A 27205-nucleotide genomic window follows, 5' to 3' on the forward strand; every position below is an offset into this window, starting at 1 on the left:
ACTGATGAGCACTGAAGATGTGGACTAGAACATTGAGAGGTTCTGTTGTTATGAGAGTAGGGGTGTGTGTGTCTCTTAAAAACTGTTTTTGAACGTAAAAAAGTATACAAAAGCTGAAAGACAATGATTACGTACATACTCCATGGCTGTATTCAACATATGTTAACATTTTGCCATAGTCTGTCTGCTGCATATTTTGCTTTCGTTTTTCTGAATTTGTTATTTTATCTTACCAAACTCACATCTTTGGAACTATTTTATTTATTTGTTTCTCAGGTAGCCCAGGCTGGCCATAAACTTATTTTATAGCTGAGAATGACTGCCTCTACATATTTCTAAAGAAGGCTTTTAATTAGGTAATATGGCTTCATATATGTGTCTTATTCTCCTAATTATTCCAAAAGTGGTTTTTTAAATTTAAACATACTTTCTTATTATAAAACAATACATTTTGCACATAAAAAAAATTTAAAATAGAAGCTAGAGAGATGGCTGTTAGTACAGTGCTTTGCTGTGTGAGCCTGAGGACCTGAATTCAGATCTTCACCGCTCAGATCCCTGAAGCACCAAGTATCTTAATAGAGGAAATAGAGATCTTCACTCAGACATGCTGTAGTCAAACCCTCTGAACTCAAACACAGAATTTTGAAAGCAGCAAGAGGAATGTAGGCTATCACACACAAGGGCGTTGCTGGGCCACACTCACCAGGTTTCTCAACACAACAGCACAGGCCAGAACAAGTGGAGTGGTGGATGCAAACTGCAGAAGGAAAGGACCTGCCTGCCAAGAATAACACTTTCCCAGCAGAGTGTGCCCTTCAGAAGCCAGGAGAGAGAAGTGGCCTTTCTACAAAAAACCTTGGGACTTATCAGCACAAGACCAGCCTCCTAAGAGATAAGGGAGTTCTTCAAAGTGGAATGAAAGGACACTTACATCATGAAAGCAAATGCATGCTACAAGTGGGTGGGAGGCCAGGCACTCACACCTTTAATACCATCACTTAGGAGGCAGAGACAAGTGGATCTCTGTGAGTTCAAAGCCAGACTGGTCTACACAGCAAGTTCTAGATGGGCCAGGGCTACATAGAGAGACTCTGTCTTTAAAAAAGGGGGGAGGGGCTGGGGTTGTTATATAGTTAAGAGCCCATACTGCTTTTGCAGAAGACCTGAGTTTGGTTCCCAGCACCCGTGCCAGCTGCCTCACAGCCACCTATATACTCTAAGTCTATACTCTGTCTAGAGCACCTAGCACCCTCTTCTGGATTCCAAGGGCATTGCACTCAAAAGGCAACTCACCCAACATATACACAATTTAAAAATAAAACCTTAAAAATATTAATACAAGTGAAAAATAGTAAATGCAGAATGTTCTAATACTAGAGTGGTAGTACATAAATAACTTCAACCTTTCGTATAAGGATAAAAATAAAATAGTTGTAGTTATTAACATATATGCCCTATGGAATAGCTATAAATTATAACATGCCAAATAAAATGTGAGAAGAGGAGAAACTCAAGTGCAAAGTTTTCTTCTTATTACTAGAAGCTAATGCTGGTAATTAACCCCTGAGGTCACACTGTCAGTTATTATAGCTGAAGTCACAGTGGCAGTTAACCCCTGAGGTCACATGCAGTTAATGCCTGAGGTCACACTGGCAGTTAACTGCTGAGGTCACACTGGAAATAAGGCTCTAATCCTTTTGTGTTCTTCTCTTCCGTATCTTCTCTTGTGCTTTTGCCTTTCTGTTTTCTGTTCTTGCCTTCTTCACCACCACTGAATGGCAGAGGAGAGAATGAGGGAGACCCTGGATGAAGCACGAGAAGCAAGCAGGACTAAAAGGACAAGTGGTGCTGGGAGTTCAGGGCCCTCTGTCACCTCCCTGCTCTCACAGTCCTGTAGCTCTGCAGCCTCCTGGATGCAGACATAACAGCAGACCTTTTTAAAGAGAAATAAACCACACCTCTCGCCATCTGCTAGGGTCTCTTGGCCATCATAGAGCTGACATTTTACATTAGGCAATCCTTAGTTGAGGTGACTGCCTGTGCCTTGTGGGATGTTTAGTAAGATCACTGTCTTTGACTAATCAGAGACCAGTTACACTCCATAGGCGACAACCAGAAATGTGTCCAAACATTGTCAGATATCTCAGGACAAGGAACAAAATTATCCTGGTTGTGGATCATCATCCATAGCTTTTATTTTGAAAGTGGCTCTTTTTTTCCCCAATTTTTCTTTTTTTTTAAGTTCTTTATTAATTACACTTTACTCACTTTGTATCCCCCCTGTGGTTCCCTCCCTCCTCCCATCCCAATCCCTCCCTTCCTCCACCCTCTGCATGCAGGCCCTCCCCAAGTCCACTGATAGAGGAGGTCTTTTCCTTCCTTCTGATCCTAGAAAGTGGCTCTTCTGTTACTAGTTGTTTTTTTTTTCTTTCTTTCTATTCCAGGTCAGTATGCATGTATACCTTTTTATTCAGTTGCAATTGTCACATAGAAAAAAATTCCTGTTTTACTTTAATTTTTTAAAAATTTGTAAGGAGTTTTTTTCACTGCTGCTTATGACATAGACTTCTTTATTGTCTTATACAAAACATTCCAGGTAGGAGGAAAAAAAGGTCCAATGTTTCTTTCTCTTGAGAAACATACAGCCTTAATAGGGCATACCATCCAAGAGCATTGTAAAGAAAATACAACTACACTGTGCCCCTCCACCCCCAAAGTATAGCTCAACTGTACGAAAATAAACCAAAGCAACCAAAGAAAATAAAGTAGCGTGTTAAAAGGAGAGACTTGAGCATAGGCCCTTTTCAAGTGGGATGTGCTGGTGCATGGCTGTAGTCACATAATTGGTAGGGAGGCAGGACTATAGAGTGAGGCCCTCTCTCTAAAAAAAAATAAACCTTTTCCATAAGAAAAAGAAATATTCAAGATAAATCAGATTAACATGTTCACGTGCAATTCCAAGAAAATAAAAAGCAAATGGAATAATATATGAAAGATTATCATTCATTATCAGCATGAACATAGAATTATAACACAAATATATCTATAATATCACTTCATGACAAAATTATAAGAATGTAAGGAAAACCCTCTCCCGTGCTAGGTAAAATGCTAGCACGCTAAAGAACAATTAAGAATTCTAGTAAAAGTGTAACATCTTCTAAAATCCAGAGATTATACAGTCAGGTATAGTCTGTAGTGAGGATGTGTACAGCAGTGTCCTTTCTTTGACAGATAAAGTAACCAAAGCCTGGTGTCTTTCCCTAATAAATAAATTATCCTGTGCACATCACTTAGAATAGTGTCAGGGGTGTAAGTAAAGCATCATATAACATGGTCACTGTTGATCAGCTGTATGCAGGATTCTACAAATCAGTATCATCACCACTGGGAAGCAACACATTTGAGATGCTCTATCACTGCGTGTCTGGACTGGTACACTGAAAGGTTAATTAACCGCCAACATTTGATCAGTTTGGAGGCTCCTCTCTAGCACTAGGGAGAAGCATGTTTCCTTAGAGATGACGCGACCTTTCAGTCAAGTAGAGGATCCTTGGTGGGACCCAAGTTGGTATTTGTTTGGCGCTACCTTTGGGTTTTGGTAGCTGACTGCCGGGCTCCAGGTACTCAGTTCCTTCTGGACCGCAGGAGTAGGGAAAGGGAGCGGTAGCCACCAGGGAGGCTGGCTGGGGAAGGCTGCCGAGGGCTGGAGGGCTGCAGCTCCGCGGCCAGCAATCATCCCATCTCGCTGCTTAGGGGGGGATGTTGAAAAGCTATTTGCCCCAGAGCCGGAGCAGGCGGCGCCCAGAGGCGAGGGCACTCCCGCAGCCTGCCGAGGCTCGGCTGCGGGCAGGACGCACGCCTCGAGCTCCAGGTGGGCACCTCCTCGCCGGGAGACGGCCTCTCCTGTGCAGAGCGTGCAAGCTACTCCTGGGAGGAGGAGCTTTCAAATCCAGACCGCTCGTCTGGCGGCGCTGGAGGAGAGGGGCGGAAACCAGCCTGGGGGAGCGAGCTCGTGACCGCCAAGCCAGCGGGCAGCAGAGGTGAAGCAAGCACCCCGGAGGCTCTGAGATCTCCTTCGGCAGGACGCATCAGGGCCTCAAGCCCAGCTTACTAGCCCACCACCCTACTGCAAACTCGTTGTAACTCCCAGCTTCCGGTCAAGGGTCCCGGGTACGGCTTGCCGGCCACCAGTAACACCCGGAGCGCGGGCCCCAGCGAGGCCGGAGCGGCGGGCCCGGGCCCGGACGCACCCAGTGCGCACGCGCAGGGGTGGGCCGCCGGGTCAGCCGGAGCAGTGACGAGCCCGGAAGCGCCGGCGCGCGCCCCTCCGGCCGCAGAACTAGTTTTGTGCGGTGTCCTCGGGACGCGAGCCCTTCGGAGATACCCCGGACGCACCCGCCCGCTCGCCGGCACCGCCGCGATGTCTAGCAACAGTTTCGCTTACAACGAGCAGCCGGGAGGAGGGGAGGCGGCGGAGCTGGGGCAGGAGGCCACCTCGACCATCTCTCCCTCGGGCGCCTTCGGCCTCTTCAGCAGCGATTGGAAGAAGTGAGGAACCGGGTGCGGGGACGCGAGGCGGCTCCTGAGCATCTCCTGTTGCGGGGGCGGGTGAGGTGGGCCCGCTGCGGGCGAGGCTTGCCGGGGAAGGCTGTTTTTGCCAAAGGCGGCGCTGGTGGTTTTCAAACTTTAGTGGGGGCAGGGGAAAGACAACCAGTTGTTGAGCCGAGGTCCCACTTCCCAAACCGTTGACCGAGCTCATAAGGGGTTTGAATTTTGAACTTCTGGTGAATTTAAGGTCTACAGGATCAGACCTTGAGAAAGTCACTTATTGAAGGTAACGAGAGTATTTGGGGAGAGGAGTTGAGAGAGGGTCTGCTGCTCGTCGGACCCTGCAATGTAGGGGCTGAGCAGTGGTTTGGGCTGTATGAATAACAAACTGGTTTTACCACCTTGGTTTACCACTTGGTTTTTACATGATGATCTTTGCATCAGCCCCCAAAGCATTGAGCTAAAATATAAGTAGAAGGTTGTTGTGAACCAATCATAATTTAGTTATTTACAAATAACTATTTACAAATAGTGTGGATTAAAAAAATTACCAGCACACACGTAATTTTTAAAAGGTTATTAAGGGATCATGTCAGATACCACCCAGAATTGAAAACATCCTTAGAGGTTTCCTTACGGGGGGGGGGGGAGGGTAGAGGGGGAGATTGGGTTGTGTATAAAAGTACAGAATTATGACAACTATGTTTAATTATTGTTTCCCACCCCTTTCTGACATGTAATCTTGGCTGGCCTGGAACTCATTATATAGAGCAGGCTGACCTGGAAATCAGAGAAATCCACTTGCCTCTGCCTCCCCAGTGCACACACCACCTTGACAGTCCACATTTTTATTACTTTTGATCTCTTAGCATTACACAATGTGGTGAAACTTAATAGACCATTACTAGATTGCGCACATTAAAGAAACTGGGCTGATAGTTTTGTGGTGTCAAGAGATTATAATAAAGTAAGAATTTGGGGGCTGGAGAGATGGCTTAGAGGTTAAGAGCACTTGCTGTTCTTCCAAAGGTCCTGAGTTCAATTCCCAGCAACCACAAGGTGGCTCACAACCATCTATACTGTGATCTGGTGCCCTCTTTCTGGCTTACAGGCACACATGCAGGCAGAATACTATATACTGTATAAATAATAAATAAATCTTTAAGAAGTAAGAATTTGGTGGGAAAGTGATTATAGACAAGAGTCTAGTTCTGTAGCTCAGGTTGGCCTCACACTGGAACTTGCCATCCTCCTGCATCTGCCTCCTAGGTTCTGGAATTACAGGTATGAACTGTCAATACCCATTTTTAATTCAAATTTTAATACAGTTGGGTAGACTATGAAGTGCTAATATTTGAAACAGTTAAATTTTGACTCTATTGACTGCTGTCTTGTATATAGCATATTAATTATCTTTGTGTTCATTATTTCCAGGATAGGAAAGCTTAAGAAAATGATTGATGTTATTTGCCTTTGTGTGGATTTAGGTGACTGATCTAACAAGGAGTTTCTTCTAACCACATTTTTCTCAGCAAAATATTTCAGTTGGTGAATTTGCATGTGACTTGTTCATCTACTTTTCTCATTTGTGAGGATCTAAGGTGTTCTTTTAGATTCTATGAAGTTGGGTCTGATATAGTGTAATTGAAGTTAGTGTTGAATTAAAATGAGCTAACATTGAGTGCTTGTGGGTTTGCGTGTGTTTGTGTGCTGGGTCTCGCCTTGATGAGTGCTCTGCTGGAGTTAACATCACCAGTCCTCAGTCCTTCCGGGATGATATCATGTACTTCTCTGATTCCATTTTATGGGTGAGGTATTTGGAGTCCAGTGGTTAGTCTGCCCCAGGTCACAAAGCTGCATGGATTTGAACCCAGACATTATAATCTCAGTCCTTTTTAATGTTTGTACTTTTAACTACTGTTACTAGCACTACAAGTACTGCTAACTACTTGAAATTTATGCTGTTTTTTTTGTTAGGGAATGCATACACATCAGCAAAGATTTAAAACTTTGAATAGCAGCCATAGATACTATAACCTTGACGTTTTTTTTAGGAGTTGAAACATTTTGGCTACTGAGCTGCATTGTAATGGAGCTAATTGTGTAGAAACAAATAGACTCCTATTCTGGAAGTGACCACTTAATCTCTACTGAGCTTTTATTTAAAAACACATGGCAGAGGCAGAGGCAGAGGCAGAGGCAGGCAGATCTCTGTGAGTTTGAGCCCAGCCTGGCCTACAAAGAGAGATCCAGGACAGACATGCCCCCCTCCCAAAATAAAAGGTCTTTTGAGACAGTATCTCACTGTATCCCAGGTTGGCCTCAAACTTGTAACCCTTCTGTCTTACACTATTGAGTGCTTGGATTTACAAGCATGACCTTTCACACCTGGCACCTTTGTTCTACTTTTTAATGGATTATTTTGAAATCCACTAAATTTCTGTTTGTTTTGTTTTTACTTTAAAATCATTTCGAAAGTTTTTACTTTTACTTCTATTTTTCAGTGTGTGGGTTTGTGCAGTACCCACAGAGGCCAGAAGAAGGCATTAGATGCCTTTGGAACTGGTGTTAATAGGCGGTTGTGAGCTGCCTGAAGTGCTGCTGGATATCAAACTGGGGTCTTTGGCAAGATCGGCATGTGCTGTTAACAGCTGAGCTGTCTCTCCAGTCCAGAATCACCAATAAAACAAGAGTTGCTGTTCTGTGTACATGCTGCCCTCCCTTCCCCTCCGCTCCCTTCTCCACCCTTCCTCTCTACCTTCCTCCTTGTCCCTTTCTTTTCACGTTCATACACACTTGGAAGGTACACACATGTCACATGAATTGTTGTCTTCTGAGCTATGGAGATTAAGTTGTTTATATTGTGCCCTTTATCCTTAAAACCTTAGTATATGTTTTTGGTAATAAAAAGTCTTTTATGCAGTCACGGTTACAGATATGATCAAGAAGTCTAATATTGCTACAGGATAGTGTATAACCCAGTTTTGCCCTTTGTTTTGGTAGTGCCCTTTTCTTTCTTTTAGGATGTTCTCATTATTACAGGAGCCAGTCTAGTGTCACACAGTGTTTTATTTGGCGATCACATCTCTTTAACCTCCGTTAATGATTTCTTAGCCTTTTTCGTCTTACATGACCCCCTGACAGATTTAAAGAGTACTAGCCAGTTATTTTATGGCATGCTAATCAACAGGGATTTGCTGGTGTCTTGTTAGCGTTAGGTTTGGGCTGTATGGCTCTGATTAGAGCACTGCCATAGGTGATCTGTCTTCCAACTGACTAGAGACAAATGACGCCTGATCTTCCTAATTTTCTGGTACCTTGACTATGTCATTACTGTTTTTACCATTACCCCCCCCCCCCCGTTTGTAGGAAGATAACATTGAAACTGTGTAGTTAGTTTTGTCATTAAAGTCTTCAGCAGCCAGACATGAATCTTCTGTTTTATTTTTATTTTTGTGTCTGTGAATGTGTGTGTCTCTCTTGAGTATGTGCATGTAAGTGGAGGTGATCAAAGAGGCCAGGAGAGGGCATCAGATGACCCTGGATTGGAGTTACACATGGTTGTGAGCTGCCTGATGTGGGTGTTGGGAAACACTCAGGTTGCCTTCACTGATTGAGCCACCCCTAGTCTTAAGATACCAGACTGAACCTGCCTTTACAGCTGTGGTTGTGAGTGGGGTGCACCTGTTCCCTGTATCCTCTGAGATGTGCTCTCTCATCCCATGTCTTGGGACCCTGTGTCCTCACTCACTGTTCCGAGGATGTCTGATCTCTTCCTGGTCAGTTACTGATTTTTGTTTCCAGAATCTTACCTGTAATTTTTAACCCTTCAAACAAGACCAGAGGTAGGATTATATAGTTTTATGAAAGCAGATCCTTAACACAGTTGTTTCGTTAATTATGCCCATGTGTTATTTTATTGGCCTTAAGCTTTATTTCTTCACTTTTAAATGTAAAGAACTAATTTCTTTGTCCCCCTTATTATTTTCGAATAGTTTAAACTTTCATTGCTTTTAGTTATCTTCTAAGTTATATTTCTTCATCTTAAAAAAAATAAAGAAAAAACCTTTCTTAGTCTATTTGAGTGTACGTGTAAAGAAATAATTTCATTTTTTTCTAGCTTAAGCATTTAATTGCAAAGCAGTTTCTAGATGAAACATAAGACTAGTCAATTTTCTGATTCTTTTGAATATCGAAGTGTGTTTTATGTATCTCATTACAAAATTTAAGTCAGCATTTAAAAATTTTTATTACCGTGTAGTAATGTGTATATTTATGCTGCTCATTGTATTTCAACGTGTGTACATTATGTATTGATCAAACCAGGGTAAATTAGCAACTCTGCCTCCTTATTTTTATGTTTAGAGCCTTTGGCTTCTCACTTCTTTCTAACAAATCTGAAATCGTTCATCGAGAATTATAATTGGCTCTCTGTTCTCTGGGATGTGTCTTAGCTAGTGCTCTTGCTTTAATGAGACACCATGACCAAGGCAACTCTTATAAAGAAAAGCATTTCATTGGAGCTAGCTTCCTGTTTCAGAGGGTTAGTCCATGATCATCATGGTGCAGACAGGCCTGGCCCTGGAGCAGTATTGAGAGCTTTCTGTTCTGATCTGCAGGCAGCAGGCAGAGGGAGCAAAACTGGCTCTGGAGTGGGCATTTGAAACCTCACAGCCCACTCCTAGAAGTTTATATCCTCCAAGGCCACACCTTCTCCAACAAGGCCACTCTTGCTAAGAAGTCCCAAAGAGTACCACTGTTGGGGACCAAGGAGCCTCTGGAGGCCATTCTCATTCAAACCACCACAGGATGCTAGAACTCCTTTTATCTAGCTAGTTTCTTGTCATCCAACTCCTTTCTTTGTCTTTCTCAGTTCACCAGAAACATAGAGTGATTGCAAATGCATGATGCTGGTAATACCAGAGCACAGGGTTTCCGGAGTCTCCTGTGTTTTAGGGCATTTCAGGAGGAGGAGGAGACTAGGTTTCAGTTAGTGCTTTCCAGTGTAGCAGTGTTTTCTTGTTAAGCTTGGTTGAATTCCTCAAATTTCAGTTTCCTTGTTTCTAGAAAGGGTGTGATTAAAACTTACCTGTTCTGGGAGATTTTTGTAAGACATTGTATTTGAAGCAAAGTGCTCTCATTTTCCCTTCTTCCTTTTCTCTCTTCTCCCTGTTTTCTTTTTCTCCCTCCATCCCTTCTCCCCCCCAACCCCCAACCTCTCTCTCTGGTTGACTGTCTCTCTGTCCCACTTTCTTTGAGGTATGGTCTCCGACTGTTCAGACTGGCCTGGAACTCACTATATGTAGACCACATTAGGCCCAAACGTGAAACAGCCCTTTATTCTCAACCTCCCTGTAGTGCTTGTGTTACAAGCATGAGCCACTGTGCCCAGATGAGGGTGATTTCTAAACTAGAATCTATACTAACTTAAGGAAAACCTATTAAGAACTTCACTGAAGTGGTGATGTTGGATGCTAAGGTCTGAGGAGATTTTAACCACAAGGGTGAAAGTGGGAGATTATTTAGGTCAAGAAGCCAGGAGAGCTGCAGGAAAGGATCCATGTTCAGATCAGAATGATTTGGACCTCAAGGTTCTGGGCAGCAGATAGGAAATCATGAGGACAGTTGACCCAACCAAGGAGAGTTTGTTATAAGAGGGGCAGTGCAGAAAAAAGGCATTTGCTGCTAAATAAAAGAATTATGAAAGTGCAGCGTGAGGATAAATATGAAGGCAGCAGAGGCCCTTGCATTTAATAATTCAACAGTCCATCACCTACTGACCTACATTAAGGTGGCAGTTACCCTCTGCTGAGGTTGGAGTGGATTTGTGACTTTAGGTCCACAGAGCAGGTTTAGTGACTACGGAAGGGCTGCACAGTTTCCTGAAGTGGGCATTATGTTAATGTACATTTTCATTGCACTCTCAGCTTTACAGTGTCTGTCAGCTGTGGGCATCCCTTCATTCCCTCCCTTTTTAAATTTTTTTTTAACATTTTTATTTATTTATTATGTATATATACATTGTTCTGCCTGCTCGTCAGAAGAGGGCACCAGATCTCATTATATATGGTTGTGAGCCACCATGTGATTGCCGGGAATTGGACTCAAGACCTCTGGAAGAGCAACCACTGCTTTTAACCTCTGAGCCATCTCTCCAGCCCCTCCCTTTTGTCTTTAATCCCAGTGTGTCTCACTGCTGCTGAGCAGGGAGATCCACACATACCTGGTTAGTATGAAGTTGCTGCATGTTTAGCTTTATCTCTGCCACTTTTTCTGTCTTTCAGGAAGGCAGTAGACATGCACCAAATGAGATAGACTGTTTAGAGAATGTCCTTAAGTATATTTTCAAAATAAGCCAGTTCGAGGTGTCTGTCCTTCACTAATAGTAAAACATTATTCTTGACAGAGCTTACATGTTGTCACTGTCTCATAATATGAGGCTGTAGATACGTTTATGTTACTGTTTTAGTTTCCATGGATGTTTTGTTTTACTGGGACCTGTATCATGTCTTTATTGTTTTGTTCAATGCTTCTTTATGGTTCCAGTTGTAAAAGCTAGGTTTCCTCTCTTCTTACTCTGCTATTTCTGACTGATATGTTTACTTTGTTTAGTAGTTCTGTGTTCTTGGGATTCTGGACGCTCAGTGGATACTTGTTGAACATTTACCTAGGGCAGTGGTTCTCAGCCCTCCTAATGCTGCGGCCCCCAACATGTCCCCCAACAGGTCCTTATGTTTTGCTGGCCCCCAACCATAGCATTATTTGGCTGCTACTTCATAACCTTAATTTGGCTGCTGTTATGAATCATAACGTAAACGCCTGATATGCAGGATATCTGCTATGCGACCCCTAAGGGTCTGCTGACTTAGAGAAGTCCCTCACACATTGTAATAGGAAATGACCTAATTAATGCAAAGTGGATTAGGAAAATATATTTTTGGTTCATAATTTTGCCAGACAGGTATTTTAAGGTCTTTTACACTGTTCAGGGATTCTGACTGTATCAGGATTGCTGTCTGATTAGTCAGTGCTGTTCCGATGTGGAGGCTTAGGGAGAGAGATGACTGGCACTGAGAGCATGGGCTGCCCTAGTAGAGGACTGCAGTTCAGTTCCCAGTACTGACAGTGCTGGCTCACAGCTGCCTGTAACTCCAGCTTCAGTTATTTGACAGCTTGTTTCAGCCAGTGTGGATACCTGCACACATGTGCAAACTTCACACACTGACACACAGTCACAAAGACACACACATACTCTCACACACTCATACACAGGATGGCTGGGGCCCTTGCTCAGTGATAGATTTCGTATGTAGTCTTCTGTGTTAAACGTGTGGCTTGATCCCGTCCACCTTGTAAGGAGAGGGTAGTTGTTCTGTGGCCCCTGTACAAAAGGCAGCTTATCATCTGAAATGGTTTGGAATAGCTGTTTTCTTCATGGCACTGCTTTTGTCTTGACAGTGTAAGGTTTCATTAACTTGGAATTGTCATGTCAATCAAGATTTTAAGTCTCATACTCTTCACAGGCACGTTTTATTAAAACTTGGGATCATCACATACACGTTCCTTTGTGTTTCTGTTTGCCTTGGTGCTGTGATCTGATGCAGGGTCTTGTCATCTGCCATGAGCTGGACTCCCAGCCCATGTGTACAGTGTTTCTCCTGTAGATATTCATCTCCTGACAGTAATATAGTCGGGTAATTACTGTTAAATTGTGTTAGAATTCCTGCCTAGTCGGTATATGTATCAAATGCCATTTGTTAATATAATTTAATGTTTGAGACATTTTGAACTAAATGTGATGAATAAAAATTTGATGAAACATGCCTGTAAGCAGAGCCCTACTTTCTATAGTGTTTCCTCTTGCTTTGCTTCATGTGGGCTCATTCTTGGAGGAGAGTCAGCTCTGACTTGATACTTAAGCAAATCAGCCAGGAAAACTGCTTACCTCTTGATAGAGGCTACTTTAAGATCACTGAAATGTCTAATAATCTGAATTGTTACATTTCTGGTTTGTCAGATGACAAGCTGTGAGGTAGTGTTATCTTAGGAGACATTTAGAGCTTTGAGCATTATTTCTGGGAAGGAATGATTTTAAACATCAGCAATACCAAAAAGCAGACAGATGGTTCACTGAAATGTTTTTTTTTTAATGTGTTAAAGTTACACTCACAGAATGACAAATGTGTCGTAGTAAAATAATATGACAGCATCGTGCATAAATGAACCACTGACAAAAACAAATTACCCCCAGTCCAAATTGAAAATTTAAAGTGAAGAGCCCAAAGTAGAATAATCAGGGAGGAAATGATTTTTTGTATTTCTTATTATGAGCAGTGCTGGTTGTATTTAGGAAAGACATTTAGCAAATCAGCTGTAACAAGTCTACAGATCCACAAGCAGACATTTTGTAGCCAATGCCTGCTCACTGAGGGGCTGATTATTTTGTATTGCTGATAGGAGCTGATCTCCTAATCCGAAGGCCAGCATCTAATCCTTCAGCAGAATGTGTGGGCATGGAGGTCAAACAAGGGGGAGGCAGTAAATGAAGCTGGTTCCAAAACCATGGTTTGGCAGAGTGCATCATCTTTGCTCTTGGAATGGGTGAAGAATATGATCCTGAAGGATGGGGAAGAAATTGGTACATGAGGGCAGAATGGTAAGGAGTAGAGTGCAAGGTGGGGCCAGTTTGTACAGGCTCCAGAACTAAGGGGTTTGGAATTTGTACAGCCAAGCAAAGCCATTGGAGAGTTTGAAGCAGAATATGTTTAGAACATGGGTAACTGTTAAGTGTCACTTGTGTGACAGATCTATTTCAATAACCAAAACATTTTAGAAGTAATTTATTGATTGATTCAACACATAGAAATGTCTGAATGCTAGGCATTGCTCTTTAAAAATATTCTTCCTTCTCTCTCCTCTCTCCTCTGCCCTCTCCCCTTTCTTTGTGTGTTGTGTGTGTGTATATGTGTATGTGCATGCACCTGTAAGTATGTTCCATTCCATATTGGGATCCGTGGACAGCTTTTGGAAATTGGTTCTCTCTTTTTGCCAAATGGTCCTGGGGATCAAACTCAGACTGAAGGCTTGGTGGCATATGTCTTTGCCCTCCAAGTTGTCTCAGTGGCTCCAGCCACTGTTGTTGATGCTGAGAGTAGGCTGTGAATAAGGTGCTGTCCTGGAGTTGATATTTCTAGCTGGAAAAGATAGGCACTAAACAAGTTACCGTGAGGCCATCTGATGATAAAAAATGCAGTGGATGGTGGAGTAAAGGATAGTTTAGAGTGGGGTTGGGATGGAGTTTCCAGTGTAGAGCCAGGAGAAAATCTGTGGGCATAAGTGAAGGAGGTGAGGGAGTGTTGTGGCTGTCTGCTCATCCACAGGGAATAACAATTGCTTAGGCATCAAGGCAGGAGAATTTCTGACCCATGAGAGGATCAAGAGAGGGGCCAGTGTGGCTGGAGAAAGCAAGGGAGGAACAGTGAAAAAACAATATGAGTTGAGAAGAGGTAGGGTTTGGGATGCAGGAGGGGGACCAGCTTGCAAAAGGACCTTGAAAAGACTTGGGATATTTTCCTTCCTTCTCTGTTCTTGGAGTGGATTAAGAACTGGAGAAAGAAGTAATGCCATTGTGGGGTTTGAGGAAGATGACCCCTTTAACTTTTAAAAGATCTAAAAGACTCCTCCTAAACTAGTAGTTATTTACAGGTCTGAAATCATCACCACAAGAAGATGATCAAACATCTTGCTGATGCTTTAGCGATGGTAAATGGGTTAAGAGTAAGATACAGTGGTTATATTAGGGTTTTATTGCCGTGAAGAGACATCATGACCACAGTCGTTCTTTTTTAAAAAAAAATTAGATTTATTTATTTATTTATTTATTTAATGTGTGTGAGTGCTCTATCTGTATGTATACCAGAAGAGGGCATCAGATCACATTATAGATGGTTGTGAGTCACCGTGTGGTTGCTGGGAATTGAACTCAGCACCTCTGGAAGGGTAGCCAGTGCTCTTAACCACTGAGCTATCTCTCTAGCCCTGACCACAGCAGGTCTTTTTTTTTTTTTTTTAAGATTTATTTATTTATTTATTATATATACAGTGTTCTGCCTGCATGAATGCCTGCAAGCCATCAGAGGGCACCAGATCTCATTATAAATGGTTGTGAGCCACCATATGGGTGCTGGAATTGAACTCAGGACCTCTGGAAGAACAGACAGTGCTCTTAACTACTGAGCCATCTCTCCAGCCTCTAGCAGGTATTAAAAAAGAAAACATTTAATTGGGGCTGGTTTACAGTTCCAGAGGTTTAGTCCATTATCGCCATGGTGGGAAACATGGCAAAGTGTAGACAGACATGGTGCTGGAGGAGCTGAGAGTTCTCTATCTTGACCCAAAGGCAGCAGAAGGGTACTGGATTCCACACTGGGTGGAGCTTCAGCATAGACCTCAAAGCCCCCCTCCCCCCCACAGTGGCACACTTCCTCCAACGGGGCCACACCTACTCCAACAAGGCCACATAGCCTAATAGTGCAACTCCCTGTGTGCTACCACTCAAACACATGAGTCTTTGGGGGCCATTCCTATTCAAACAACGTTTTGCGTATGTGGTGGAAGTTTAGAATTGCCACTGAACACAATGAAGATGACTATATGAAGACAAAAAAGCAGACAGACAAAAACCGCAAAGCCAGCGGCCAGGGACTTGGATACGTTAAGGTTGAAGGTTGTGTTGGGTATGGAAGTAGAGTTGGTAAGTAGGCAGCTGGATCTGTGAGTATGGATCTGGAGTGCAAAGGAGGAACGAGGCTGGAGACACAATGGAGATGCCATGGGGTGAGAGTGGGGAGAGAAAGGAGCTGGAGCACGATGCACTAGGACATCTTTGGGTTAACAGGGTCAGAGCATACAGACAGGTCAGGGAAAGTGACCACTGAGAAGTGAGTTTGGGTTGGTTGGTGTGGAGAATTTGGTAATCCCTCCTACCCCACCCCACACCTCCCGAGACAGGGTTTCTCTGTGTAGCCTTGGCTGTCCTGGAACTCTCTCTATAGACCAGGCTGGTCTCAAACTCACAGAGATCCTCCTGCCTCTGCCTCCCAAGTGCTAGGATTAAAAGTGTGTGCTGCCACCACCTGTCAAATTTGATAATCTTGACCAGCATCTTAGGTACAGTGCCACGTCCGAGTAGACTTGAGATAAAAGTGAGGAATTATAGTTAATTGTTATTACAGGGAACAAAGAAAAGGCAATGCAAGGAGAGATGTGTGAACGGGTTTTGTGTAAGGTGGCAGCAACTGCTACCATCCTTGTTTATGGGACCAGCTGATGGAGAGCGCCAAACACAAAGAAGGAGAACCATGGGAACAACACAAAACACTTAGCACATGCTCACCAGCTCTAAAATAAGCCCCATTTGATGCCCAGAGAGAACCCGTTAACTCCGTAGAGACTGGATTCCTCCCTTTTCTGCTACTCTCCCTGGATGGGGCTTTTTTGTAAGAAATATGCATTTTAGATGTTGATAGTGAACACAGACGTAGAATAAACAACTGTGGCATGCAAAAATATATATTTCATACACATACACAGAGAATGAAACCTTATTAATTATGATAGAATTACCTAAGGAAGAATGAGTATTTCCTCATGTACCTGTCTGTAGCTTGCAGAGGGAATCAAATAGACACAGGTTCAGAGCTGTGCTGTTTATTAGGGCTATTAGCCAAATGGAATTATTTAACTTTAATTGAAATCAAAGACTCAGTTTCTCATTCCCACTGGAATGAGTCTGTAGGACCCTGTAGCTAGCAGTTACCATATTGGGTAGAGGGATAGTGCAGATATATTCTTTTTTATTTTTTAAGATTTATTTATTTATTATTTATATAGTATTCTGCCTCCTTGTGTCCCTGCAGGCTGGAAGATGGTACCAGATCTCACTATAGATGGTTGTGAGCCACATGTGGTTGCTGGGAATTGAACGCAGGACCTCTGGAAGAACAGACAGTGCTCTTAACCTCTGAGCCATCTCTCCAGTCCCAGATATATTCTTTTATCACAGGACATCCAAGGACAACTGTTGGTTTATGGGCAGTGATGTAGAGCTCATTGGGAACATGAGAAAGTTCAGTTGGAGCAGAGTGCAGAGCTGGGAGGAAATGAAGGATGAGGTTTAGGTAGCCAGAGCCTGCATACAAATCATGTGGCACTCTGTGCTGAGTGTTTTGGACTTTGTTTGTACTATAAGGAAGTTTGTGCAGTAAGGACCTGTAAGGAATTCTAAGTAGAATTATGAATTTAATGAGATTTGTTTTCAACACGTATGGGATATTAAATTGGACCAGCATGAATGATGGTATTGTATGATGTTGGAAAAACAAATAGAACAAGTTTGAAGTGAGGAAGGGGGGGGTGTTGAGTTCTGTTTTAGATTGCTTGAGTTTGAACTGATAGACAAACATCTCTTAAGCAGTCATGTTGGCAGGTGTAGCTTCATACCTAGGCTGGTGACAGACATCTGCTAGTTACCATTTACTAGGTGATGTTGGACCCCATTGAGTAAGCATGTGAAAGGCCAGCGTGGACTCTTGGTAAAGCCTCCATGAGGAGAAGGAGGAACTAGCGCTCACTTGGAAAGCCAAGAACAGAGAATTCAGTTTGGAGAAAGCTGTGGAGTTGACTGTACACACAGTTAATGCATTGTGGTTAAGATTTGCCACAAAGGCCAGATCTTCTGAAAGAAAAAAGATGGGTATCTGACTTTTTATGAGCTTCTGAGGCAGGAGGGCATGCTGCTCAGCCATGCCCCCTTGGGCTAGTCTGCCTGGTGGGAAAGCCTGTCATAAAGTGGCTGGTGTGCGAGGCAGGCTACTTAACCACTCTTGGCCCCGGAATTTCTTGGGTGTGAAATAGGGATGAAGGTAGCAGTAGAACCTCTGAGGATTAAAAGGTCTAACAAACTGTTAAATGTAGACTGTTAACTTATTTAAGATAAACTGTTTGTATTTACTAATAGCCGTATGCAGTTAGTAGTGCTTGCTTGATATATAATACAGTAGTTAGTACCACTATTGTAACACCATTAAGATCCACTGAGTTTTTAAAGATTTGTTTTGCCCTTTTCTGCTTTTATGATTATAAAATCATTGATAATTTTCACATTAACCATTGCTGTACTTTTTCATTTTTCAAATTATTGCTGTTTTTGTATTGCTGTTTTTTTCTGAATCATATTTCACCAGTATCTGGAATAACTAAATTATATAAAGTACCTTTTATGTGACCGTACAAAAATAAATAAGGTTAATAAGTACCAGGTGAATTCTTCAGGGTTTTGTGAACAGTGTTTATATAGTACAAGGTGATAAGGTTTTGTCTTAAACTTTTAGTTAACATTTACTGTTTGCTTTTGCTTGCTTGTGTGTCTGCAGGGCCAGAGTTGTACCCTGAGCTGCATCCCTGGCCAACCTTCCAGGCATTCTGTTCTTTTCAGGCAGTCTCTCAAGCTCATTTCTGAAAGAAGAGAACTTCCAGCAGAAATGAAAAGTGTTTCTAGAAGGTCTACCAGCAGGAGAGCTAGCCACTGGTGATAGTGAAGGACAGTGAGGTCAGGAAATGTGATTGGATTTGGTGGCTCAGCATTTGTCAGTGACCCTTGTGGTGATGAAGCAACATAAAAGTATCTTGGAAATCAAATTGTAATAGATGGACAAAAGAATGAGCAGTAAGTGAAAGATGGCCATGTCTCTAGAGAAATTTGGCTTCCAGGGAAGAGAGAAAATAGGCGACTATAGGAAGACACAGAATCTTGGGTGCTTTTTTTGAGAAAGGATAGACGATGCCAACATGGTGAGCAGAAGGAGACAGTAGAGGAGGGTGGGAATGTAAGAGAGAGAGCCAGGTAACAGCAGAGGAGGACAGGATGGATTTGGAGTCTGCACGTGAAAAGGCAGATGGTTAGGTCATCAGAGAAATGGAGACATGGCTGGAGAAGACTTGCGGGCAGTGGAGAGCTGGTGAGACAGTGGAGGCTGGAGGCTTGTGACTGAGCAGCTAGGGCGTGTGGTGACTGAGATTAGAGCCTTGTCTGTGTTGTCCTGTTCTCTGGCAATGCTCAGTTGTCAAGGTTCACTGTATGGACTGCGGTTCTGTTAAGTGGGAACTTTGAATGTCTGTTTGGACAAGAAGTTTAGGATATTGGTACCAAAAGATGCTAGGTTAAAAACGATATATAGGCTGGAGTGGGAAGAATAGTAGGGAAAACTTACTTGTTGAACTAGAAGTTTTTAAGAAGACAAAGATGTAGGAGGAGTAATGATTGAGACTGCTGTAAGGGTAAGTAAAAGACTGATTTTAAAAGTCATAGGATTTTAATGATTCAGAGGTTGAGCAGTTTTGGGTGTTCATAAGGCTTCGGACTGTGGAAGTGGCCAGCTGAACTTAAGACTATAAGGGCAAGGAAGTTAGAAATCATGGCATGAGATGGCCTTTTCAGCTTAAGGTGGAGCGCCTAGAATAGCCAGGTTAAAGTGTCTCAGTGGAGTGGAGGAATGGTAGGTGACAAAGCCAAGATGGCAGGGTTCTGTGACAGCTGGAAGACTCAGAGCAAAATTTATAGTACTTAGTTAAAGTGTGTGTGGAACTGTGTGGCATCACTTTGGGGCCCTAATCTTCTCTTGCCTCTATTTTAATTTTTCTTTTCTTTTTTCCACTATATGTTGTAAGTAATTGAATACCTCCTCTTTATTACTTTAAAGTTGTGAACAGAGATTGGTGAAAATGTGTGTACTTTTGGCAACAATGAAACAGTTATTTTTGTCTTTTTCTCTCTGCCTTTCAATGCTACCATCCCTCTCATGTTATAGCCTCTGTTCTCAGCTTGGAGATGTGAGCCAGCACATACATACATACATACATACATATATATACATACATATATATACATACATATACATACATACATACATACATATATATACATATATACATACATACATATGTATACATATGTATGTATGTATGTATGTATGTATACACCTTATATAGTTGCTTTAGCTAGGGCCTCACTATGTAGCTTTGGCCAGCTTGGAAGTTTCTGTGTAGACCAGGCTGGTTGTGACCAAAGAGATCCACCTGCTTCTGCCTCCCCAGTGCTATGATAAAAGTGTGTATCACTGTGCCCAGCTTTATATAGTTTTGTTTTTTTTTCCAGTAATCTTTGGCCCTTCCTTTCATATACGTCAAGAATTTCTAAGTCTTCCCAGACATGTTACTCCCTCTGAGGAGTGAACCAGGGCTCTGTACAGGCTAGGCAGGGGCTCTGCCACCAAGTTCCATCTCCAGCCAAACATGACTCTGTGGGGATCTCTGTGCCCCTGAACCAGGCCTGTATGTCTCAGTAATTTGCACTGAGCCTCTGGTAACTCGTACCGTGGACACCAGTTACTCAGCCAGAAGCTTTTCTGGACTTGGGTGTACATGTGTTTCTGTGAGTATACCATTGCTTTCATGTCCAGAGACTCTTAGGTTCCCTCTTTGTGGACCATACCTTCAGCATCTTTTGGTCATTGTATACTTGGTACTATTTCATCTTTTTTTTTTTTAAAGATTTATTTTATTTATTTATTACAAATACAGTGGTCTGCTTCCACACCAGCAGAGGGCACCAGATCTCATTATAGAGGGTTATCAGCCACCATGTGGTTGTTGGGAATTGAGCTCAGGACCTGTTGAAGAAGAGCCAGTGCCCTTAACCTCAGAGCCCTCTCTCCAGCCCCTATTTCCTCCATTTTGACTCTGTTTTTGATTACACAAAAGGTCTCTTTCCAGAATAGTAAACTAATTCCTGTGTTGTTTGAGAACATGGGCCTATTCCTTATACTTTGGAAGGCTATGGCTTTATTTGTCCCTGAGAATTCAGGGCTCCTTCCCCTGTGCAGTTTTCATGTGCTTGTCTTTCCTGGTGTCAGAGCAGGCTGTGGAAAATGTTAACTTTAAGTGGGCCGAGGAACCCTAAAGCATCACTGTAGTAATCACTTCTAATAACTTTGTTTTTAGGATGGCAGCTGAAGTCCAACCTCCTTCAACTCTCACAGCCACCCCTCAAGCCTCCAGCTTCCCCTGATCTTTTCTTTTATCCAAATGAGCCATTGAGTGTACCTTCACAAGTATTGTACCTTCACTCTTAGTTTTCTTCTGGAATGCCCTTTATCCTTTCCTGATGTTCATTTAAAGGTCTGAGTCACAGCCACCTTGGCTAGTAGTCCCACCCTCTATTCCTCACCCCTTATCCCACTTTAAAATGACATAGCTGAGTGGTTGAAGACATTTGCTGCCTAATATTACAAGACTACCAACTTCCATCCATACCCCTTACAAAGGTGGAAGGAGAGAACAGACTTCAGAGTTGTCCCCTGACAACACACTCACCGTGGCACACCCTTCCCCAACATACTAAAATAAGGAAAATTAAAATTAAAAAAGACAATTGGAGGTAAGTATCTGTTTTCAATGATCTATAGTTTTAGATTGTATTCTGGTTGCTAGGTGGTGGTGGTGGTGCACGCCTTTAACCCCAGCACTTTGGAGGCAGAGGCAGGTGGATCTGGGTTCAAGGCCAGCCTGGTCTACAAAGTAAGTTCTGGTATAGCCAGGACTACACAGAGAAACTCTACCACAGAAAAACCAAAATAAATAAATAAAATAAAATAAAATAAATTACATCCTGTTAAGTAGGAGGGCTGGGGCATTTTTGTTGTTTTTAGATCTGCCTATGAAGCCTTCATCAGGCACTTGGAGTGACCACATGACTTAAAAAATCTGCAACAAAAACATTGATTTTTACCATTTCATATCCGCACCCTCCTTTCCTTTGAGACAAGCCCAGGCTGCCCTGGGCTGACTGAGCTTCTGATGCTCCTACCTCCAGGCGTGCTGGGATTACAGGTAGGTACCGTACCACTCCCAGTGTTGTGCTGGCCATTCTTGCCCAGACCGTGGCGTGAAGCCCTCCTCAGGGTAGAATTCAGTAGTGTAAGAACACACATGTTGCAACTCCATAGAACTTGTAGGCTTGACAGTGTCACCAGGTCACCTTTTCAAAGCTGAGTGTTAGAAACATACCTTTTCAAGAGCTTTAGGGACAGACTTATCTCAAGTAGAGATTGCATAGCAGTCTCCACAGTTTGCCCTGTGCGGAAGGCTGGTCCAACACATCAGATGGGAAACTTAACCTCCTGTGGCCTTGGAAACATGTTTTCTTTTCAAAAAAGAGTTTAAAAATTAATCTAGCTTTGAGTTGGCATGTCCTACTAACGCTGTTGTAGAAAACTTTTACTGTCATGTAGTTTATGAATTTTTTGGAGGAAGAGTGAATACTAATACTCAGACTTGATGCACCAACTGACTGCCCTGGCATGTCTGTGTTTATGCCCATCTGTTGCTGTGGCATCATGCCTATTATCATGGTGGCATGCCAGTGGCAAAGAGGTGTATGAGCCAGCAAAGATAAATTGTGTGCATGGAGTGTACTGTTCTGTAATACTGACTAATTTTGAGCTGATGAATCTATATGAGTTAATGTTAACCAAATACAGCCCAAGTACTATCAGTGAAAATAAAATGTACTTTGACTCATGCAGGAGTATATCATAGACATTTTAGATTGCCACTGAGAATAATTACAATCAGTATTTACTATAGTTCCAACAATCTATTTTCTTTGTATAAAATTAAGAGTTTAAAAGAAAATATGTAACTTTTTTCTCATGGTAGAATGTGATTAACAAGTTTATATTACTTGTGTGGTTCTTTACAGTATTGGATTTGAAAATAAGTTTTGTTTAATTCTGTGTTTTACCAATCCTAGTGTTCGGATTGTGTGCTAACACAAGTTGAGTACGGTCAGATGGACTCTTCCAGTTTGTTTTCTGTACTGGTTTCTTTATTGGTTCCATGGGAATAATGCCAGCTACATGCACTTCATCCAGCCTTTGTCTCTGAATATGACAGCAAAAAAAAGTGAAATTGGTAAATTATGGAAAACCTTGGAGCTGAGTTAATTACATGTTATAAACAGATGATGTATAGCTTCCACTCTCATATTGTCACACTTAACCATAATGAACAAGTTCTTATGTATTTTTTCATAAGAAAGAAATCAAAGGATCTTATGTAGCCACACACACAGTTCTTTCTGTGTCTTTATTTTTACTTAATAAATTTTGGAGATCTTTCTATATAACCGTATGAAACAAGTTCAGTCTCTTAACTGCAATACTGTATTCCTTGAGGTAGTAACTCTCCTCTTGGAGGACATTTGGTTGATTCACTTTTGTCAGGTATAAGCAGTTCTACAGTATATATTTTTGCACACAGCTGGTGTGAGTTTATCTGCTTACAAGAAAAACTTTTAGAAGTAGACTTATAAATCAAAGTTTATTGAACATTAAATTATGGTGGATTTGGCAGAGTTACACCAAATAACATGTTAATTTGCAGGGTTATACCAAATCCCTGTGACTAACAGTAAAGCCTGCTTTTCTTTCAAGCAGTGTCAATGCTGCATCAAGTTAAATATATTGTAATTTAGTAGGTCTAGACTTATATGTTCCCATTTCTTTTTAATTCCAGGTCTTTAAAAAACTCATTTCATGGGCTGGAGAGATAGCTCAGAGGTTAAGAGCACTGGCTGCTCTTCCAAAGGTCCTGAGTTCAATTCCCAGCAACCATATTGTGGCTCACAACCATCTAAAAATGAGATTTGGTGCCCTCTTCTGGTGAGCAGGTGTACGTGCAGGCAGAACACTGTATACATAATAAGTAAATAAATCTTTAAAAAAAAACTCATTTCATTATCTTCAAGTCTTGATATAGTGTCTTTTGAATTGGCATCAGTGTTATGGAAGGCCTGCCCATCTGTATGAGTCTTATTCGGACATAGTCAGGCCCCATAATGCATTCTCTGTCTCTTTCATGCTGCAGTGGAGATGAGTACATCAGCGATAGTTACATCAGTGATGTTGTGGCTGTGGCCCTTTGTAGAGGTTTCCAGACCTCTGTCTTAAGCTAATGTGTTTAATTTTAGATGCTAATGAGGCGGGTTTCTCATTGTTCTGTCATTTGAGTGCTACATTTGGTGTGACTTTATCTTTTCCTCTTTCCTAAGATTTTTGAAATATGTGACTTCAAGTCTCTCAGTTTGGTACAACTTCTTCAGGTATCTTTATACTTTGATTTCCCATCCTTGTTTTTGACTCTAATTAGAGCTGTTAGGTGTTTTGATGACATAGAATACATCTGGGCTGTTTCCTAGTCTTGTCTCTGAGCTTTAATTTGCTTTAATGTTTTCCCTGGACCCTGCCTTCAGTTCTGAGTCTGGTGTTAACCTGCCCAGACAGCTTTTAATTTTAGATCCTGTATTTTTCTTTCTGAATATTCTTTGGATTATTTTGTTTATATTCTTCTGGCTGGCTGTCTTTATTGTATTATCTATTTTGTCCATCTTTTAGTTGTGATTTGTAACCATATTTAATATTTAAAAATTTCTACCTGGTGACTCTAGTATTGGATTTAGTTATAGAATTTTTTCTACATTTGTTCTTTTCCTTCCTTCCATTTCCCTTTACCTTTTAGTTTCTGTCATTTGTCCCCCTCCCCATCCCTGTCCTTATCTCAAGTTTTGATCAGAATCTGGGTATGTAGGATAAAAGCTTTGCTGAATCTGAAAAAAAAGTAACCCAAGAAGGCTGACTATCTATCTATCTATCTATCCGTCCGTCCATATCTATGTTTTTTGAGACAGAGTTTCTCTCTGTAGCCTTGGTTGTCCTTAACTCATTCTGTAGACTATGCTGGCCTCCAGCTCACAGAGATCTGCTTGCCTCTGCCTCCCAGAGTACTGGGATCACAGGCGTATGCCACCATGCCTGGCTAGTTGTAATTTTTTTTTGGGGGGGGGGCAGATGTTTCTGTTCCACACTGTCTTCAGTGTCAGCTGACCACTTTGAAGTAACCACTTTAGTTTTAGTACACTTTAGTTTTGTACATTCTTTTCAGTGTCATTTTTGCTCTGTACCTCTAGTGTATCATGTCTGTGTGGCTCTTGCATGGTTTGAAGAGCCCAGGGATCCCTGGGTAAGAGGGAAGTTTATTCTTGCCCTTCTTTCTCCAGCAGTGAGCTTGTAGAAGGAAGCCTGTCCTCATATACTTACCCTCCCATGGGACATTTTCTACCTGTTTTCTTAGAATCTTCCACCCTGAAAATGTGCCAGCTACTTGAAGGAAGTGTGCAAACAGTTTTTGTGTACCTTTTGGGTACTTCTGTCTTCTTTGATTTTGCCCTTCAAGTTCCAGTCACTCTTGTGACTGAATTTCAGTTTTTGTCTCTTCAGTCACAATGTGGCTTCTCAGGTTCTGTGCTTACCAGGGGTGGCCTGGAAGTCCTGTCTGTCTGTCCTGTGTGTGCACCTGGTTTAAAGATGGCTGGTCTTTCCTTTCCTCCCTTCTTTCCTTCCTTTCCCTCCCTCCCTCCCTCCTTTCCTTTCTTCTTTTCTTTCTTCCTTCTTTCCTTCTTTCTTTGATGGCAGTTTACAAGGTGGTTTCATGAACTGGAAATCCTTATACTATGAAGATCCCCATGTTTAGACCATAGCAGCCAAGAAGGCCCTGCTAAATATATTAGATTATAGTTCTTTTTTTGAAAAACACCCATTGCTCAGTGGTTTTTAAAAAATCTCAGAGTAGCCAAGTGTGGGCGGTGCATGCCTGTGGTTCCAGCACTCAAGGAGGCAGAGGCAGGTGGATATCTGTTAGTTCCAGGCCATTCTGGCCTACAGAGCAAGTCCAGGACAGCCAAGGCTACACAGAGAAACCCTGTGTCAAAAAACAAAAAACAAAAAAAGAAAGAAAGAAAAAAATGGGATCTCAGTGTAAGCACTGCACTGCTGCCTTCCATACAGTGTCTTGTTCTCCCGCCCGTCCCACTCCCACCTGCAAAGTTAACTCTCATTTGGAAAGACCTTATTCTTTGTCCAGTGCGACCACCCTAAAACAGCTTGCTCTGTTTTCTTTGTTATCTTCTTGCCTTTTTGCTTCATTTCTGTAATGTAATGTGTTGTCTTATGACTTAGAATTTGCTTCTTAAGTGCACTTATTTTCCTTTATTTATTAGAATGAAATTTCGTGAGGGATCCCTTCCCCCCCCACCTCCCTTTTTGTCTTTTGTATGTCACGAAATGCAAATGGAACATAATGGAGGCAGGCACTTCCAGGTGGAAAAGTAGTGTTTATTTGTCTCAACCGAGAGGAATAGCCTGAAGGTTATTCCTCAGGGATGTCTACACTGGTTTTTAAATTAAGAGATTATTGTCTGTATGGGAGAAGTTTTAATAAAAGGTAAGGAGGGAAAGCTTAGCAAGGGTTAAGGGAGTGCCTATAACATAGACCCCATGTAGTCCTGTAAGCCGTATGGAGAGAAAGCTGTTTCTACTAGGGTGATTTTGGTTCCTCCTTTTATAGGGGTGATGGTAGGTGACTGGATGGTTAAAGGTTCTGGCTGGAGTAGCTGGAGTTGTTTTTTGTTTTTGTTTTCCGAGACATGGTTTCTCTGTGTAACATCCTTGACTATCCTTTGTAGATTAGGCTGGCCTTGAACTCACAGAGATCCACCTGCATCTACTTCCGGAATGCTGAGATTAAAGGCGTCTACCACCATGCCCAGCTTGGAATTTGTTTTTTACATTTTTGTTGGTAGTGAGTGAACGGCACATGCCTAAAGTATGTCCTGAAGGTTGTGGAGAGGAAGTGTAGGCAGACTGGAGCATCTCTGGAGCTGGGGCTGGTCCACAGCTTGTCGGGAAGGCCAGCAGCCTTGCTGTGGAGTTCCCAGCCCTCTCCTGCAGGGCCATTCACAATAGTAATCAGAGTTTTCTGCAGCTTTGGGGAATGTATCTCCTCTAGTCTCCACAAGATTTTGATAGCTTCTATTGGGGTACACCTCTGATGGAAGTCACTGTCCCTTAGCACGTGTGCCACACCCTTATTTTTAGATTTAAGTCTCAGATGTTGGTCTTTGTGGTACACAGCTCTTGAACTGTTTTGAGGGAAGGGAAGGTAACTGTGTAGGGTGACTGGGTAATGATTACTATTGTATATTTCAAAAGACCTCACAGAGCAAATGCTTAAGGGGCCGGCAAGTTGGTAGAAATCCTTGCAGTATAAGCCCAGAGATCTGAAGGGATATACACATACCATAAAGAAAATGTTCAAGGGGGTAAATGTCCTTACCCTGATTTGAACAGTGCAGTGTATCTGTATATCAGATATTACATGGAACCCCATAAATACCTACATTTATATCAAAAAACAAACAAGCCTGGCACAGTGATTCCTGCAAGCCAGTAATCCTAGCACTAGGGAGGCAGAGACATGGAGATCTCAGCTCTAAGACAGCTTGGCCTTTGTGGTGACACTGTCTCAAAACTAGTCATCTTAAATAAATAAAAATTAAAACTATTCACAGATTTGTGATAGCTAAAACCTGGATGAGTATTATTGAGGAAAGCTGTTGATAGATACAATGGATCTGTCATAGAAGGATCACTTAGTCTGTGTTGGCGTGGACACACAAAATGCCAGTTGCTGTGTGGTC

General features: G+C 42.2%; 1 protein-coding gene across 6 annotated transcripts in view; it reads left to right on the forward strand.

Annotated features, from left to right (window-relative positions):
- Positions 1-3959: 3959 nt before the first annotated feature.
- The window catches only part of Ap3b1 (adaptor related protein complex 3 subunit beta 1), a 214871-nt gene continuing 191625 nt past the window's right edge, over positions 3960-27205 (forward strand). Inside the window, exon 1 of one of the 6 annotated variants that reach the window (XR_009592381.1) lies at positions 3960-4554. Coding sequence is in view for 4 of the 6 variants with exons in the window: in XM_060385579.1 (XP_060241562.1) it covers positions 4427-4554 (128 nt within the window). In the remaining 2 variants the exon portion in view is untranslated. Of the gene's footprint in view, positions 4567-27205 lie in introns of all 6 variants that reach the window. The other 5 variants (XM_060385579.1, XM_060385578.1, XM_021654248.2 and 2 more) reach the window with 5 other exon arrangements.

The sequence above is a fragment of the Meriones unguiculatus genome, chromosome 6 (assembly GCF_030254825.1).
Source record: "Meriones unguiculatus strain TT.TT164.6M chromosome 6, Bangor_MerUng_6.1, whole genome shotgun sequence".
Lineage (NCBI taxonomy): Eukaryota > Metazoa > Chordata > Mammalia > Rodentia > Muridae > Meriones > Meriones unguiculatus.